We start from the raw sequence: 18,787 nt of genomic DNA, 5'->3' as shown, positions 1-18,787 counted from the left end.
CAATTTAGACAGGATCCAATCAACCTACCTGCATGTCTTTGGAGTGTGGGAGGAAACCGGAGTACCCGGTGGAAACCCACGCAGGCACAGGGAGAACATGCAAACTCCAGGCAGGTGGTGCCGTGGTTGGGATTCAAACCAATGACCCAAGTACTGCCAGGCGGAACTGCTAACCACTAAGCCACTGTGCCACCCCGTTAGCCAACAGACAGTGAGCCAATTCATCTGGTAACATTTATCAAATCACCCCTTAGGACTAGTTTATACTTACAATTTGGTGGATGGTAAAAACACGCCAGTTGAGTTGCATTTTTACTGCACCCCCCCCTTAACATGCACAGGAAAGAGTATCGCAGCATGGCAAAAAGTATTCAGCCCATCACATTTGGTACTTACCCCCAACTGCACTTGGTGGGCAGCATCGCCTGCTGAACATGACCAAATTAACTGATTGAGGACGCAAATGCGTGAAATGCAGGTGGCTGCTGCTGGGTGGTGTGGGGTTTTAGGGGTTAAAACAGACAGTGAGGAGGTGACATAACTTCTCATCTGTCCAATGTTCTCTATAAAGTGATCCACCTCAGATCACTCTTCAGAGGGCAACGCCAGTGTAAATGAGCCCTTAAGGAAAATCTCTGAACCAAAACATCTCTTCTACCTGACGGAATACTGTTGCGGATTTGCTCAATTCTGTTGCTTATTTGAATGCAGCCAACCTATATAAAAGAACCCTGGGGTGTCACTGTGATGTCAATCTGACACTGCATTCTAATCTTTCATTTACAGAGTCATTTCCTCCAGTTACAGGGAACGTAGAGAGTATTTTCACTGGCCACCAATTTAGACTTATCTTTGAAGTATTCATCTTAAAAGTAATTTTTGATAAATCTTTCACATTTATACAAGCTTGTTCTTTCATATTAATGTATTAAACAGAAAGATTTGTAGATCAGCCACTAGAGGGAACAATACATTAGCATTCACTCTGCTTCTCTTCTTAACAAATGTGGTAATAAGATAGCAGCCGTATAGGGAGTGCATTATTTTCAATCGGTTTAAAAACCCCAAGGCCTCCATTACATGCAGCTGGAATGACAGGTGCATGCAAATAGCAGCAGCTGTTCATCTAATATAAAGGAATGACAGGCTGACAGCGACCAGTCACCACTGTTTGTATGTAGCCACACACTACAGGGTTACTGTCCGAGCCTGAATGCAGTCAGCCACGTCCAGGCTCAGACATCTGCTGACTCTTGCCGCTGGAATCTGGTGTGTGCAGGTAAACAGCCATGCAAGAAGACTTTAAAGAGTAACTTTTCTTGAAAAAATAAAAATTCCCCTATGGGTGATCAATGTACATTGCAAGGATTTAAAATTGTGTTTCAGATTGTTATTTCGGAAGAAATAGCTGCTTGTTTGTCTGTGTCCATGTGGAAAGTGAATCTAATGGGAATGATTTTTTAATAATCAATCAGCTGTTGCACTTACAGGGTTCTATTGAGGAAAGTGTCAGGGTCTGCATCCTTCTAAATGAGATTTTCCTTGGAAGTACCTCACCAAAAAAATGCCATTTTTGTTGTAGGGGATGCAAAAAATCTGACTTGTATCTTAGTGCAGACGTCCAGGGAAATTGGTGAGCCAATCACACAAGCTGGAAATGACATTTCTGGGGGAGTGGCATTCTGTACACTATCTGTGCACAAAAGGCCTCCAGGTTGCCATATTGTATTGCATTTTACAGAAAATTACTGTGGCTGAAGATTGAAAATGAGAGGTAATTTTTAATAACATTCAAGTACAATATGACTTGTGTAGCATTTGTATATACTATATTCATTTTTTTTATTTCCTAGATTGTAAGCTTGAAAGAGCAGGGCCCTCGATCCCCTCATGTTTTGCATTGTATTGGTATTGTTCTGTCACATGTTCTGTCCCCCTTTGTAATGTACAGCGCTGAGCGAACTATTGGCGCTTTATAAATACTGTATAATAATAATTTGCTATTTTTTCCCCCCATGAAAGTGGAGTTACCCTTTACGCTGGTTATACGTGGCTTGAATTTTGGCAGTTTCCTGTGAATTACCAGAAATTTGGACCTTGAGTGACAGTGCCAGGACTTAGCAGTGGCAGTGTGAGCTTAGAGGATCTGCTTAGAGGGGTGCGCAACCCACACCCCTCCTCGCTCTCTCCTCACTGCTCCCAGTGCTGGGCTGACAGGAGTAGTGATGCTGCGGTCACTATTCCGGTCCGCCTTGTAATAGAAGGGACTTAGCACAGGGTGCCTCCATCCCTGCAATAAACCCTTGCGCCCGGGGCTGCAGCCTCCTGCTCACCTCTTGTCCCAGCCCTGGTGACTGGCCCTGCCAACACCACCCAGCTCAACAAATTTTGAATCAGAAATCAAAAGTCAGGTGGAAAAAAAGTCAACCAAACAGTAACTGTAGCCAATCAGATACAGTCCTTGTTCGGGTATTCTGACAGCAGGAATCCATGGCAAAGGAGATTTATCCATGCATGCTCTCATTGGGATATCAAACGTTTTTTCACTCATTCTACCGTGCTAAGCAACAGATGTATGGCTAGCTTTAGACAGAGCAGTCAATGACTATCATTGTGTAGAATTACAATACAGGAAACAGAGTGTGTATGTAATGAGTAACTATGACTAACCCTATAGATAATTACAAACTGTCACAATGCGACATATTCATGATATTAGGTTGATTTAATGTACATAGTTATCAGAGAAATCATTTTAAGGGGCTCTACATTCCCTTTAACAAAAAGTTGTAAAAGAAAAGTGACAGTTTTAGATCCACATTACACTAGAGGGAGCCAGATAGCTCTGTAGGGGAACTGCCAACCAGCCACAGGGAAGAAAATCAAACCAATGAAAAATAAAAAAGGAACAGATAAACACTAGCACAGATACAGCATTTTAAATTAACAGGGAACATTGTACTCATTAATAGGCATAACATACAGTGCTATGTTCTTATATGTTAAAAAGCTATACAGGAGGATAATAGCATTGTTAATCAGTACATGTATTGTCTGCAGGTAGGAGAACATTATGAGCTACAAACGTATGATTGTTTCTGCTTCCCTGGGTGTTCCCTATATCCTGAGTTCCTGTGCAATGCAAACATGTATTAAAAAAACAAATAAATATATCTCAATACTTGCAGAGCAGGCTCAGCAACCTGTGGCTTTTCTCTTGTGATTGTTCTACAATATCTTGCATGTGCTACTTTGTTCATACACCGATCAGCCATAACATTATGACCACTGACAGGTAAAGTGAATAACATTGATTATCTTGCTATAATGGCATCTGAAAGTGGGTGGGATATATTAGGAAGCAAGTAACCATGTCGCCCATGAAGGTTATTTTTTTTAAAGCAGAAAAAACGGGCAAGCATAAGGATTTGAGTGACATTGACAAGGGCCAAATTGTAATGTCTATACAAGTGGGTCAGAGAAACTCCAAAACTGCAGCTTTTGTAGGATGTTCCCAGTCTGCAGTGGTCAGGACCAACCAAAAGTGGTCCAAGGAAGGAAAACTGGTGAACGGGCAACAGGGTCATGGGCAGTCAAGGCTCATTGATGAATGTGGGGAGTGAATGCTGACCTGTGTAGTCTGATCCAATAGAAAAGCGACTATATTTCAAAATGCTGAAAAAGGTAGTGCTGGTTCCGATACAGGGGAGGACTAACCATTTGGAAACTCGGGCACTGCCCGAGGGCCCGGGGTCAGTAGGGGGCCCCATGAGATGCCCCTGGTACCTTTTTCATAGGCTTTTTTCAGTTTGGGCAAGGACACAGGGGCCCCATGATCCCCTATTGCCCAGGGGCCCCATGAGTTGTCAGTCCGCCCCTGTTCCGATAAAAAGGGTTCAGAACACAAAGTGCATCGCAGTGTGTTGCGTATGGGGCAGCATAGCCACAGACCGGCTGACCAGTGTCCACAGCCAAAAGAGCTTACAATGGACAGGTGAGCATCAGAACTAACAGAAGAAGGTGGACTGGTCGATGAATCAAGTTTTCTTTTACATTGTGTGGATGGCCGAGTGTGTGTGCATCACTTACCTGGGGAAGAGATAGCACCAGAATGCAGTATGGGAAGAAGGCAAGCCGGCGGAGGCAGTGATCTGCTACTGACAGCTTGGTGCCAGATACCACAGCATACCTTTTTTCAGAGATCTAGTGGTGTCCATGCCTTCATGGGTCAAGTCTGTTTTAGCAACAAAAGGAGGGCCTTCTCAATATTAGGTGAGTGGTCATCATGTTATGGCTGATCAGTGTATATTAGATGGGAGGGTTTTGTTTCATGTACTGGCTTAATTCTATATAATTTTCTATACCTTTACTATAGTTTTTTGTATCAATAAGATTCAACCAGAACACCCTACAAAGAATAAAAATGAAGAAGCAATATGATTTAAAATGGCTATAGAAAAATCCTGTCTTGTTGCACCGATCAGCCAATCAGATTCTCCCATTCTCTCTCCTATACCCGAAAGGAACAATAAAAAGGACGATTGCATTGGTTACTATGGGCAGCAAGAGCATATCCTCCCTCAGAAACTTTCAGTCTTATAGCTCATATTGATAGAAGAAAGTTAACAGATCACTACTCACCTTGTGTGTTAATGAATGCTGCTTGAGATGGTGGATCTGGCTGAATTCCATGCCACACTCTTTACAGACAAATGGTCGGACATTCTGATGCTTTAGCATGTGGTTTTGTAGCTGGCTGCGGTAGTGGAAGGATTTGTTGCATTCCATACACTGGTACATTGTGGGTCCCTGGTGGGAGGAGATGTGACGCTTCAGTTGTGTCAGAGTGGCAAAGTCCAAACCACACTCTACACAGACATGGCACCTGCCATTTTCATGTTTCACTTCATGGGCTTTGAGCTCACTTGGGTAGGCAAAGCCTCGGCCACAAAATCGGCAGCTGTACGGTTTGATGTCGGTATGCAGCAGCATGTGTCTTTTCAGGTGGCTGGTTTGTGTGAATGCTTTATTGCAAACATCACACTTGTGTGGCCTTGTCCCCTGGTGGGTGAGGAGGTGGGTTTGTAAGTGGCTTGGTTGTTTGAAAAGTTTGTTGCAATGTGGGCATGAGTGGGGTTTGATTCCGCTATGCCCTAAAATGTGTGTTACTAGGTTGTATTTTGAGGTATAGGATTTCTCACACATCCGGCACTGCCATCGCTTTTGACGGTCTCCAGCCTCAACCAGATAAGAATCGTCAATCTGGACATTTATATCTAATCTATCCAGCTGGGCCTTTTTATTACGCTCAATGGAATCAGTTGTGTCTGATTCAAAATCGTTCGGATCTGACCAGGAGTAGTTTTGTCCACTGTCCTCGGTCTTAGGAGATCCAATGGATGGGGCTTGACTTTCACTAGGCTGCATTACGTTCGAACCATAACTACATTGCCTTTGCATGCCATCCACACTGGAATTCCCTGGGATAACTGGCATTGGAGGAATAGGGTATGCATGCTGATAAGGGTGTTGCGCAACGTGTCTGTAGTCTGCATTTGCCTCATGGCGCTGCCTGTCACGAAAATGACGCCTCCTGGGCCGCCTACGAAACGTGCTGAGGTCAATCATTTTTAAAGAATTGTTCTGTACAGTGTTATCACTTTCCTGTTCCTGAGCATTTTGAGGAACTGCTTCCTCACTATCTGGCTCTTCATTTTTGGTCTCCACCACAACTTGGCAGATTTCTCCATCTCCCTCCTCCTCAAGTTTTTCAGATTTAATTTTTGGAATGACTTTGACAGGTTGTCGCTTCTTCCGCCTTGTGTGCTTTTCAGGGTCCAAGCCCTCATCTTCCATAGAGTCCTCTTTTCCCTCTGTGTTAATGAACGTTTCTGGTTCTGGCTTTTCATCTTCAACTAGTCCATTATTTGAGGGCTCACTTCTGGAGGCTGGGAGAAAATTTCTAGGACTGATGGTGGCACCAAATAGTTCATTTTCTGACACCAGTCCCAAAACTGCAGCTTGTGCTAGAGACAGCACCACTACAGCATCGGTCTGGGTGCCAAAGTCTGTGAACCGACCCATGTTACAGACCATCAAGATGGCATGCCCCCACCTAGAAGAGAAAAAACAATTTTTAGAGTGTTATACTACTATTAATACAGAGATAAAAAAAAAACCTCCTGTAAAGTTAGTAGGGCTATTCATAAACTTAAGCTAAGTGCCACTTGTATCAGCCCCTTTTGACTTGGACATGCAAAAATGTAATATCTAGTGGATGTTCCTGATCCGAACAGCAAGCCTCTGTTTGGAAAAGCGGTTAACAAGGCAAAAATGAAGACATTTTCTGACTGATATTGTTACCTCTGGGGTTAGCGGGAGCATCGACCTGCACCACTCATTTCCTACCCCCGTTCCATTCTCCAAGAACATAAATAGGAATATCTTACTGAGCCAAATCACTCTTGTTCACGGACCTATTGGGGGGTCTGAAATTTATGGATCCCTATGGGAGTATTCACAACATTTAGGTAGATATATTAAACCAAGAGTTCAACATTTTTCAATGTCTTTGTTTTGTACCTTAGCATTGGCCTAAATTGCAACGTTAGATCTTGTTTATTAACACAGTGAAAGCAAGTTCAGCATTATTACAATTCCAGGTTGCTGACCTGAAGCCATCACGTTCTGCACCATGGGTACCAACATAAGAATAGTCTTCATTCACTTTTAGTAAAGCCTCTCCCATGATATTGGAGTCACCAGCACATTGTTGCCATACTTCATACCCCATTACCTGAAAGCACAGTGCTGTGGGACTTACCATTTACAGATAACAAGTATGTTCTTACCATTCTACACCTATAACCCAACTCCACAATATCTGCCTGTGTAACTACAGCAGTTATGACACATTAAGTACATTTCATAAACCATAGCATAGCTCTTAAAGCAGCCCATAGATGATTCTATTTTCTTTTCTTCCACCATGGGTGGAAGGAAACTAGATTACCCCATCAAGATAAACAGTATTGATGGTGAAATGGCTATTGTGTCAACAGGGGGATGCAGGGAGTCTTCCTGGCCAGAAGAACACGATGATTATTGGTAGCTACTATAGCCACCGGCACTAACCGTATGTAAATAATCCAAAGGGCTGCTTGTACCTAAATTGATCTCGACTTGGGTACAATCAGTCTTCCCATACATGGATCCCTGTTGAATTGGCTGGATTTCAGTCTATGTATGGTCGGCTTAACTGGGGCTTGTAAGGAATATGGGAACCGCCATTGCTAATTTGTTATTGCAGGTTTAGGCTCCAGGCCTGTCATCTTTACCCATTTACCTTGAACAAGCTTGTGAATATAAAGGGTTGACAGAACGGATTTGTACAAGATTTGTTGTTAGTAACTCACTAAGTAGTGAAGCAATTAAGACAATCCAAGCATGCACATTACAAACTACACCTCAGTTAAACTGATTAATTTTTTTACCAGTATATGTTCACTATTTATCATCGCTGTGTGCAATCTCAAAAGTGGATCTACTAGGATCTTCCTGTGTAAAGTACCAATGGTGCATTCATGTACCTTTTGTTAACCTCCAAAGCACCCTGAGAGCTTCAAAATCCTCTACATAATATAGACCTCCATTAGAAAACTGGCACTTAGCTCTTGCCTCACAATTTAATGAGTCTCACCCATCACATTGAGAGGCCAGTCTTGAGCAACTGATCTAGAGGGAACCTGCCCTGACAATGCCTGGTACCGCCATTAAAATGTTGATACCACTTCGCACAGAAGGAGATAGCTACAGAATCAGTTTAATAACCCCATTAGCTTCTGGATTTGGCAATTTTTTTTATAGCTTCTTGTTACAAGATTTAGATTATATATCTTTCTTCTTTCCTCAGTTTCCTTATTTAAATACCAGATACATGCTGCTCAATTCTATTTTACACAAGGATAAGAATGCCATGTGACTGTAAGGCCCCTTTCAGACGGGAGGTTAGTTTTCAGCTTTTAGGTGTGTTTAGAGGAACTAATTTACTGCAGCTATATGCAGACAATGCATCTCTATGGTTCCATTCACACACTGCGTTTAGCAACGTTTTCATAGCATACGGTTTTATGAGTTTAGGAAAACTAAAGTTGACAGCGTCCAGGAGCGATGTACTGCAGCTATCTGTACATATATGCAGTTAATCGCAGTAAAAAGAACAAAAGCAAACGGTTGCATTAGAAAAAGCAAGAATTTACTACCGCAGCTAAATGCAGATGCATGTAAAACGCACGTAATTACAGATAAACGCAATTTACAAACGTAAAGTTTGCCAGGAGTGTTGGATTTCCAAAGTAAAAAAACATACATTTATAAGCAGCAGAACAACTGCCTGTGTGAAAGAGGCCTAATATTTAATCTCAGTGGACTCAACTGAAAATAACTGTCACTTTTTTTAAAACAATGCCGGCCATACATGGTTCTAATTTCGAACGATTTTTCGTCCAAAAATTGAAACGTCGTTCGTTCTGTAATCCAATGGTGCCACCAATGATTTCGAAAATCGGTCATTTTTCACGAATTTACCAGCATGCCCGATAAACGAAATGGGGAGGAACCACAAAAATCAGCCGATGTCATTGCCCCACTAACAGAGCGAAAATCATCCAATTATTCTTAGGTCCGATTTTCGTACGAAAATTGTTCAGGATTCAAACCATGTATGGCCTGCATAAGGCTCTTTATTCTGGTGTTTTAGCTTAGTGAATTGGGTGTACAGGCATGTAATTAAGGACAGATACTTTTATTATGAATCTTAGTATGTTATGTCTACAGATGAAACGTGGAAGAAATTCCATGGAACCTCAGGGAGAGCTTGGTGGAAAATAGCTCCTCATTTTTGTTATGTGATTGGAATGATTATCCTCCCTCCCTGGGTCTGGTCACCTGACTTTCCATGTTTAACTCCGGCAATGGAATACTGCTTGTGTCTCACACAGTAAAATGACAGATGGAATAGAAAACTCATCCTTTTTAAGCCATAATTCCAGCGCATATTCATTTTCAAAGAACAGGATAGGAATATTAACAGATGATTTAATTATAAGAAAACACTGTGCGGAGAAATTGACTGTTGTAATGGAAAAGGGATCTAGGAAGAATACAGAATTCCAAACATGATCCCCGGAAAATTGTTAATCACGAAGGGTCAACAAGATGCCTGGGACATCAGTAGGACACAGAAATGTTCGCTGGTGTCACTTGGTGATGTGTGTTAAAGTCATGCTTCACATGAGTAGAAAAAAAAAAAATCACCACCACTGTATTTTCCCACAGACAGACAAATAGAAATTAAGTCAATCTGAAGGACGCAAGCAAGTCTGAATCATCCTTTACGATAATTAGAAAAATTATGAAAAAGACATTTGCTCAGATGTCTTAAAGTGGAAGTTCACTCTCTCAATCAACATTGACTATTTTTAAACCCTATGCTGCTAACATTCGTACATAGATAGAAAGGTATATTACACTGACACTCGCCTCAGACGACGGGCGGGTAAAGAAGAGCCAGTAACGCTGTGACGTCACGCCACCGGAGCAACGTGGAGCTCCGGCGGCCATCTTTAAACTTGGACGGTTAGTCCACATTGCTTTTCATGCCCTGCATTTCATCTTGTCGTGTTTTAACTCAGGTTATTGCAATAAATTATTTTAAAAGTTACTACACTGTGGGCATCCTTTTGCTTTGACTCCCCTGGGGAGTTTTTGGTTTCACAGCTATCCTAACCTCCAGAGAGGGAGCCTCCACTAGACCCAGAGGACTTCACCCACCTATCCCATAAAAGGGAACTCTGGATTATCTGGATATCAACCAACCCACATCTCAGGATCCATCTAGCCATAGAGGAAAGGCATAAGATTCCTGCCATCACCCCATGATGACCATTTGACGACATCAGGATAAATTATTAACGCGCATTTACTTGCACTTTCTGGTGAGTGCACATTGCTTATACACCTATATGCACATCCACCATCTCCAGGTGGACGCTGGAGTAACGAGCACCATAGTCACCTGATGAACTTATATATGATTTATTATGATCAGTGAATCTTGTATTTATTTTATGCTTATTATATGCTAGTTTATATATACACTTTTTTATCTTAGCGCCGCACATTATTTTTATACTATTTATTTTAGGGTTACTTGGTTACTTTGTGCTTGGCTGCTTTTACTTATATAGTTTCTTTGTGCGCTCACATCTACCTATCTTATACAATATTACATTTACTTGTATTGAACTTTTTTTTTTTTTTTAACATTTCTACTGTTTCATGCTTTCCATGCCTAGGCAAATTATGTCATACATCCCAGGAGTCTTCAGGAAATGAGGAGGGGTTTCCTTAGCTAAGCACACCCTCCTATACAAGAAAAATATTTAAAGAAAAAAATAATTTAGCGGCGTATGCATCAATATAAAATTTTAAATGAAATAAAAAGTCCAAATGTTTCAGTTCATTCCTGTGATCACCATGTGACAGAAATCATACATAATTCATCACAATAAATCCCTTAGATCATCCGATCATCACGTGAATACTTGTACCAAAAACTAAATATAAATCCGTGTGGTGCTCCCCTCTCAGGTGTGCACTCACCAAAATCTGTTGCCTCCCACTCTCATGGTTGGCATACTGAGCTTTGGTACGAATTTCTCCAGGGACCACAACTCCCTTCATCCTGTGGTGCTGGACTCCTAGAATAACTGTTCCCGATCTCCAGGGTTAAAAGAAGCTTCCTTCCAATACTCCACTCATAATATATCACATAGAAGATAAAAACTAAAACCCAACGTGGTGCAGAATCTCTTAAACTAAACACTTTATTCTCCACAGAAGAGTACTACTTACAAGATGTTAAAAAGAATCAAGCCCAAAGATGTTAATAGCTATGATGTTCATGAGAGAAAAGACCGAACCGTGCTCTCACCACCGCCGGCCTTTACTCTCAGACGCTCCTGCGTCACTTCCGGTTCTGGTCTGCGTCACTTCCAGTCGCCGCACAGCCTCCTGACGTGTTTCGTCACTTCCCTATGAATAAGTCGGAAGTGACGAAACGCCTCCCACACTGCAAGGGTGAAATGATTGTTTAGGGTGCATGGATAAGGTGCATTTCTTACCTCCTTTTCTCCACAAACATGGTCCCCCAACCCATGGGACCGCTTCCCTGCAGTGTACTCTCTAAGCAGCTTCAGGCTGATGACACCAAGGGACCACCCACAGACCTGAGCTTGAGGACAGTGTTAGAACCTTACAGAGCCAGAAATAAGTAACACAGCTTAACCTTGCACCTCTAATCTCTAATAAGCATTTAATCCTTCAAAAGGCTGAACAGTCACCACTCTCTGCTCTTAGCAGCTGTGAGAACTCATCGATCAGCAGTCGTGTGAACGCTGATTTCTCAGAGGAGGATGCAGCATCGGACCGAGGTAAGTATAATTGGGAAGGAAAAAAAACCCCACACTTATTAAATGTGTTTATCGCCCAATAAAACTGTTGCTATTGTGCATATGTGATCCAGAAGCAAAAAACGAAAGAGAAACTAATTCATTTGTGTCCATTGAATGACTTATCGTTCAAAATTCGGTCATTACACGATGGCAATATCATTTGCTTTCACGACCATGTGTTTGTTATTCGAAGACCCGTTCGAATGATTTTTCGACTAGTGTATGGCTAGCATAAGAGTTTTAACTAATATGGGAGCATCCACACATGAGACATCCAACATTAGAAGTCATTTATTTTTACAAAATATCCAAAAATAGTTATTCCTGGAGTTTAGCCTTAAAGTTGAAGAAAACACTAAAGCCTGGTACACACAATGAGAATATCAGACAAATTTATTTATTTTTTGCATGATATTCTCATAACGAAAAATGAAGAGGTTACTAAACTTACGAAAATTCTCCTACAACAGAATACAACTTCAAAAGTGATGTAATGCATTGTGATATATTCTTTCATTTCTGAACAAGCGTGGTCTCGCTCTTCTGATTTTTTTTTTTGAACCAATACTGTGCTGATTAAATGAAAATCGTACAATCTGGGATAATTTTGGATGAAAGCTGTGTACGAAAGATCAGATTATCGTATGATCGCTTCGAAAGCAGTATTTTTTCATCCAATTTTCTGATCATGTGCACTAGGTTTACACTATCTATTGCTATAAAAGTGTTCTCTCCTCCCTCCTCCTACCTATTCTGCTGTATAAAAAGATCTGTGTACTTACCTATTTTTAATCCACTCTGGTCCAGTCCAGTGACCCACAGCTCCACCTCCCCTGTGTCTGTGAGTGGCTGCTGCAGGGGAGAGGAGCATGTGCCAACAACAGCTGTGCTGTGGGAGCCTACAGGTGATGTCGCAGCTCCCAGAATTCCCAGCTGCTGTCAAGTTCTCCCTAAGCCAGAGCTGCAGTATCATGTGAATGGACCAGAGGAGATTATTATTATTACAGGTACTTATATAGCGCCATCAATTTACGCAGCGCTATACAATATATATATATATATATATATATATATATATATATATATATGTATATATTACATTCACATCAGTCCCTAACCCTCAAGGGGTGTACAGTCTAAGGTCCCTAACTTACATTCATACACATACTAGGGCCAATTTAGACAGGATCCAAGTAACCTACCAGCGTGTCTTTGCAGTGTGAGAGGAAACTGGAGTACCCTGAGGAAACCCATGCAGGCACAGGGAGAACATGCAAACTCCAGGCAGGAGGTGCCATGGTTGGGATTTGAACCAACCACCCGAGTACTGCTGGGTGGAAGTGCTAATCATTTAGCCACTGTGCTGCCCAAAATAATTTTGTATATAAATCTTTTTTCTACAGGTTAGGGTAGGATAGGTCGGGGGGCTTTTAAGAATGGCAAGGCTTAGACTTCAGGAACACTCATATAGTGATGTAAACCTGTCTATTGGTTCTACTAAAGATATCCAGCCAGTGTGTGGTTAAGGGGCAAAAAGCAGGAAATCCTTACTTGATTCAATCAATATTTACTCTTTTTTCTGTTTTGAGCTCCAGGGCAACATATGCAGGAAGGTGAGTATGAAGACTGCAGTCATGTTAAAAGGAAAAACATACGCTTTGTCCAAGAAACTATAATTCACATCAGGACAGCTCAGATCTGAACATATTGCAGTAGAATTTATGGAAACCAAATATGTGAGAGTGGCAGCTGCCAAGTTGCCTGCTTGTACAAATAAAAAACATTTCGTTACAGTCGTGGGACCTTTGTTTATCATATTTTCATTGAAAAAAAAAAAAAGGAATAATTGAAGTATTATCAGGGAAAATTATATACAGTATACTTTAGACTCTAGGCACACTGGCTTAAAAAAACGCCAGTGTTCTTGACAGAAAAAAAAACGCTACTTTTGAGCATTTTTGTACTACCGTTTTTTTCTGCCAGAAAAAAGCTCTCAAAATACGCAAAACAGAAGGGTTTCTTTTTCTGCCTGTAAAAGCTGAGCTTAAAAATCGCCTCTAGACTACCTAATGTGCATGGACCCATAGGATAACATTAGTTGCTTCTACAGACAAAAAGCTAAATTCCTCTAGGAGCAAAGTTTTTGGAGGCAGTCTGCATGGAGCCTCCAAGTATATTTCACCTTCTGCAGCCAAACTGGGATATTATTATTATATAGGATTTATATAGCGCCAACAGTTTGCTCAGCGCTTTACAATATAATGGGAGACAATACAGCAACAATACAGTTCAATACAAGAGGGATAGGAGGGCCTGATCCTGGGAGCTTACAATCTACGAGATAGCACCTACTTTATATTTGTTACATGTTCCCATTCACATAGCATATCTAATATTTATTTTAAAAAAATATTTTGGAATTGCTGCATCGTGTGTTGGCAAATGTTGTGCAGGCCAACGTTTGACTGTGTTCTGCTGTACTGCACAAAATTAGATCATTGAAGTCAATATTCACACTATTTTATAAATGATGATTTTCAACTCCTTTAGAAAATCAGCCTCATTGTGACACTGGAATCTCTAAAACAGCCTTTTTTCAACCAGGGTGCCTAAAGTTTCTTCAGGGGTGCCTTGGCAAAATGCCTAAAAATTGCCCATAAATTGTTACAAGCCATCAAGTGGATCAAGCCAGCCTTTTAGTTACACAAAGCCACAGGTTTTCATTGTGCGCCATTAAAACCTTCTAGCCACCAGTGTCCTAACAACCAATGACGCCATAAGCTGATATGGAGGATGTCGGTTGCCTGCACGGCATCCTTGTTTGACCTTCCCCTGCCGCTCTCTGTAAGTAAAGGGGCCAAATTAGATGAGTAATAGAGAAAAACTGAGGGAGAAGAGAACACTGGAATACTATTAAGTATCAGTGTGCAAGTGTATTTGCTTTGGACAAATAAATCCCCTCTAACTTTGGGTGTCCTACATGTGTGGGTGTTGCTGCATTAGGGAAAACTATTAAAATAGTTTTTTACATTTTAGAATGGGGTGCCTTGAGAATATACTTAATTTTAAAGGGTAAATAAAGAAAAAACCTCCTGCGCTTAAAATAGAGCCCTAACCCTAGAATCTGCTGACATTAACCTTATACCTATTAGGTGAAGTGACTAATTAATACAAAAAAGTGTAGCGCTAAATAAATATAAAATAAATATATTAAATTAGGAATAATGAACAGTGTAGTGACACACTCAATCCCCTTAAAACCACACAAAGAAGGGGATAACACACAAAATTGTGCAACACGTGGCTTCCCACTATGGGAATATAACAAGTGCAAGTGATAAATACTCCAATAGTGATTCACAAAAAAATGCAATAGTGACTCACAAAATATAAACCTCTCCATACCTTTGGGTAGGCAAAGGTGTTCCAATATGGCCCCCACGCCGGAAGTGACGTCACCGCGCACCCGAAACTACCTCCTCGCGTACCGACACGTTGTGTCACGTTATCACGTGACTTCCTCAGGGACTCCTGAGGAAGTCACGTGATAACGTGACGCAACGCATCGGTACGCGAGGAGGTAGTTCCAGGTGCGCGATGACGTCACTTCCGGCGTGGGGGCCATATTGGAACACCTTTGAATACCCATGGAGTACACCTCTAACATGAGGTGATATGAAGCTGTATACAAGAAGGAATTTCATGTGAGTGGGCAATCTATATTATATGTGTTTAATAAAAATGGATTACACTATGGAAGCTTTCTCTGTCTATCTATGATCCGGGAAGAGTATTACTGCACTGTATGGAGGCTTGGAATGAGGAGCGTTTATTTCCTTGAGGGGAGCCTGTGAGTAAACTGCCCTTATCAAGATTGGTGTGATCCTTTGAGCGAGCTGACCCTGTAGGGTCGAGTTAATGAGGTGAGGGGCCACTGGAGGATTGATCACGGATTATACACAGTCACTTGCATGACAATTGAATGGAAGCACTTTTATCGGATTATATATAGTGTATATATATGCACTGTGTGTGGACTGTTTTTGAGGTTTATATTATTTTGTGAGTCACTATTGCATTTTTTTGTGAATCACTATTGGAGTATTTATCACTTGCACTTGTTATATTCCCATAGTGGGAAGCCACGTGTTGCACAATTTTGTGCGTTATCCCCTTCTTTGTGTGGTTTTAAGGGGATTGAGTGTGTCACTACACTGTTCATTATTCCTAATTTAATATATTTATTTTATATTTATTTAGCGCTACACTTTTTTGTATTAATTTTAAAGGGTGCCTTGACTGAAAAAAGGTTGAAACACTGCTCTAAAACACATACTAATCCAATGTGCATTCAAATTTGTCACCTCAAAATCCAAATATCAACCTTGAGAGGAACTGGTCTTTAAAGAAGTTAAAGTGACAAAAATCATCAGTAAAGGAACTTAGTGTTACTAAACCCATGAGCCTGCATTCACTTTATCTTGTCTTCCACAGTAAACACAACATGGAAATTCAATTATTTTAGTAAATATAAAAAGCTAAATACCTTTTCTCATCAGCAGTATATAGCAGTCTTGTGACTTCTATCAGTGTCCAGCTGAGCACTGGTCAAAGCTTGTAGAAGAAGCTTTCATTCTACACTGACTGTTCTATGAGGCTGCATAACCCCCAACCCCGTCTGGACAGTGCTGATTGGCCCTGCGCTGATCACATGCATTCTCCCAAAGAAAAAATAAAACTTTCTAGCAATACACACCAAACTGAGCATGTACAGAGTGTCTCCTAGAGCTCTCTACTATCAGCAGATGGATTGGGACAGGGAGGATCAGAAAAGTCAGGATCAAACAGCCCTTTTGCACAACACAGAGGATTACCCCTTAGGTTTCACAGTGAGTATAACCAGCATGTTTTATTGTTGTGGGTTTAGTAACACTAATATTATTGTATGCCCACTTGGCATTTTTTATTTTAAATGTAAGCTCCAGAAATGTTGAAGTTTAAAATGGAAACACATCCAACACCCTCCGATTTCCACGATTGACTTTGGGTGAATCTCACATCCAGGGGCGGACTGACAATTCATGGAGCCTCCAGGCAATAGGGGATCATGGGGCCCCTGTGTCCTTGCCCAAACTCAAAAAAGCCTATGAAAAAGGTACCAGGGGCATCTCATGGGGCCCCCTACTGACCCCGGGCCCTCGGGCAGTGTCCGAGTTTCCAAATGGTCAGTCCGCCCCTGCTCACATCATGCATTTTGTCTTGGGTTCTGAACCACACAATAGTGACGTCCTTTACACAATCAAAAGTGTCAAAAGTAGGCCATTAAGAGTCATGAAAGGTCAACATTCAACATACGATTTATTCACTTTTCTACCAAACAGCCCCATTCATAACAACACAGGAAAGCATCCATTCCTATTCATTTACTGCTGAATATCTAGTTCAGATTTTGTTTGTGGGATGTCTCACTTATCTCTGCAGTCATTGATTCTGAATTTAGAGGAAGTCTGGATCACATGGTTTGTGTTTGTTAAGTGATGGTGGTAAAGGGAAATAGCCAGTCAGCTGGCCATAGACGAAGCGATTTTCTTTCTTGCAACCAAGGATGTTTGTCCCCACTGGGAGAACATAGCGATTACTGCTAGTGGCTATAATAGCTGATAGCAATAATTACATGTAAATCCGACAGGCTGGTTATACCCAAGCTGATCGCTGGATCAACTTGGGTCCATTCAACCTGCCCATACATGGTTTGAATCTCAGTTGAACAGGCCGAGATTCAAACCGTCTCAAGCCGGCTTAAGAAAAAGTGCCTCCTTTGGCGAGCAAAAGCAAGAAAATGTCACCAGCGCACCACAGATCTCTAGAACAGGTCCTCAGCAATCACATCATTATAACACAAGCAACATTTCGGAGCCTGGCCGGACCCCTTCATCAGGCATGTGGCAAGGTGAAGTACAGAAAGAAAACTATTTAAAGCGCTATCCACCAATCAGTGAACAGAGAATTCGTCCTGACGTCATATTGACATCATTATCCCACCACAGGCACACAAGTAAAAAATAATGAATGCGTGCGTAGAGAATAGTGTGTTGGAAATATTTTGGTGACCAGTTCATCACCAAACCTCTTGCAAAAAAAGTAACGTAGCTTTTGGCATCGCGGCTGCAGTCAGCAGCATTTCTTCCAAAGGAGAAAAACTTGATGGGGGAAGAAAACATTTGTAACAGAAATTTGATTAAATAGGCAATATCATGTCAAAGTACCTTTATCATGAGACATTGTGGAAAAACTGTCCTGAACTTCTGGCACCATCATTGGACCTAAAGCAGGTGTTGGAACGCAAATTTCAACATCTAGCAAGCCTTCTAAGATTTGGAACAAACCACAGATCAGCCCGCCTAGATGGTTTAGCCTATGGCCAGACTATGTAGCATGATCACATTCACATTTGTGTACGATAGTGCCAACCTTCCAATGAACGCTTCCCTCAGGCTGCTGAACACGGATACATAAATGAAGTGTCCAGTGACACATCATTCATTTATATAAGCACCACTGTACACCTCCACTGGAGTGATGGAATGCCTGATTTTATAAAAATGCTAGAATCCTGTTCCTGTGCTGTCCCCTGACCCTTTACAAAAAGCCCCATTTCTTGTCTCTGCAGTGTTCTTGCTGGTGCAGACAGCTGCATTGCTATATAACATGCATAGAAAGAGTAGCAACTGTCATTTCCCTTCACAGGAGGGATGTTACCGCGAAGTGCTAGAATGCAGTTCCTGCCAAGCCCCCTAAATCTTTTCTCCAAGCCCCACTTCTTGTCTCTGCAGTGTTATTGCTGGTGCAGATCGCTGCATTGCCACTATAACACGCATAGAAAGAACAGCAACTGTCATTTCCCGTCACAGATTGGAGAAATGAAACTTCATACATGAACCCAACTTTGTGAAATCACACCACTGGTAACCTAGTCAGCCTTGAGGATTTCTTTGTTTGAAAAGAATTGTCATTTTGGCCCTGTTCAAATCTTTGCAGTTTAACATGTGTGACAGATATGTCATTATTATTATTATACAATATTTATATAGCGCTAAAAGGTTTGCTCAGAGCTGTACATTATAGTGGGGGACAGAACATGAGACAATACAGTACCAAAACAGAACACGAGGGATTAGAGGGCCCTGCTCTATTGAGCTTACAATCTAGGAGGGAGGGGATAGTGGTACAGGAGGAAGTTGCTGTGGGGGATGGAGTGGTGGGAGGAGAGGGCG

The 18,787-nt window shown here is 41.5% G+C and overlaps 1 protein-coding gene across 1 annotated transcript in view; it reads right to left on the bottom strand.

Annotated features, from left to right (window-relative positions):
- ZNF710 (zinc finger protein 710) overlaps window positions 1–18,787 on the bottom strand; it is a 188,247-nt gene that overhangs the window by 24,720 nt on the left and 144,740 nt on the right. The window contains exon 4 of the mRNA XM_089687625.1: window positions 4,642–6,115. Coding sequence (XP_089543751.1) covers window positions 4,642–6,096 — 1,455 coding nt within the window. The 5' untranslated portion in view covers window positions 6,097–6,115. The remainder of the gene's footprint in view (window positions 1–4,641; window positions 6,116–18,787) is intronic.

Source organism: Staurois parvus, unplaced genomic scaffold (assembly GCF_062004578.1).
Source record: "Staurois parvus isolate SC_StPar_1 unplaced genomic scaffold, SC_StPar_1.0 ptg000432l, whole genome shotgun sequence".
Taxonomy (NCBI): Eukaryota; Metazoa; Chordata; class Amphibia; order Anura; family Ranidae; genus Staurois; species Staurois parvus.
This window is presented reverse-complemented; position numbering and strand designations above follow the sequence as displayed.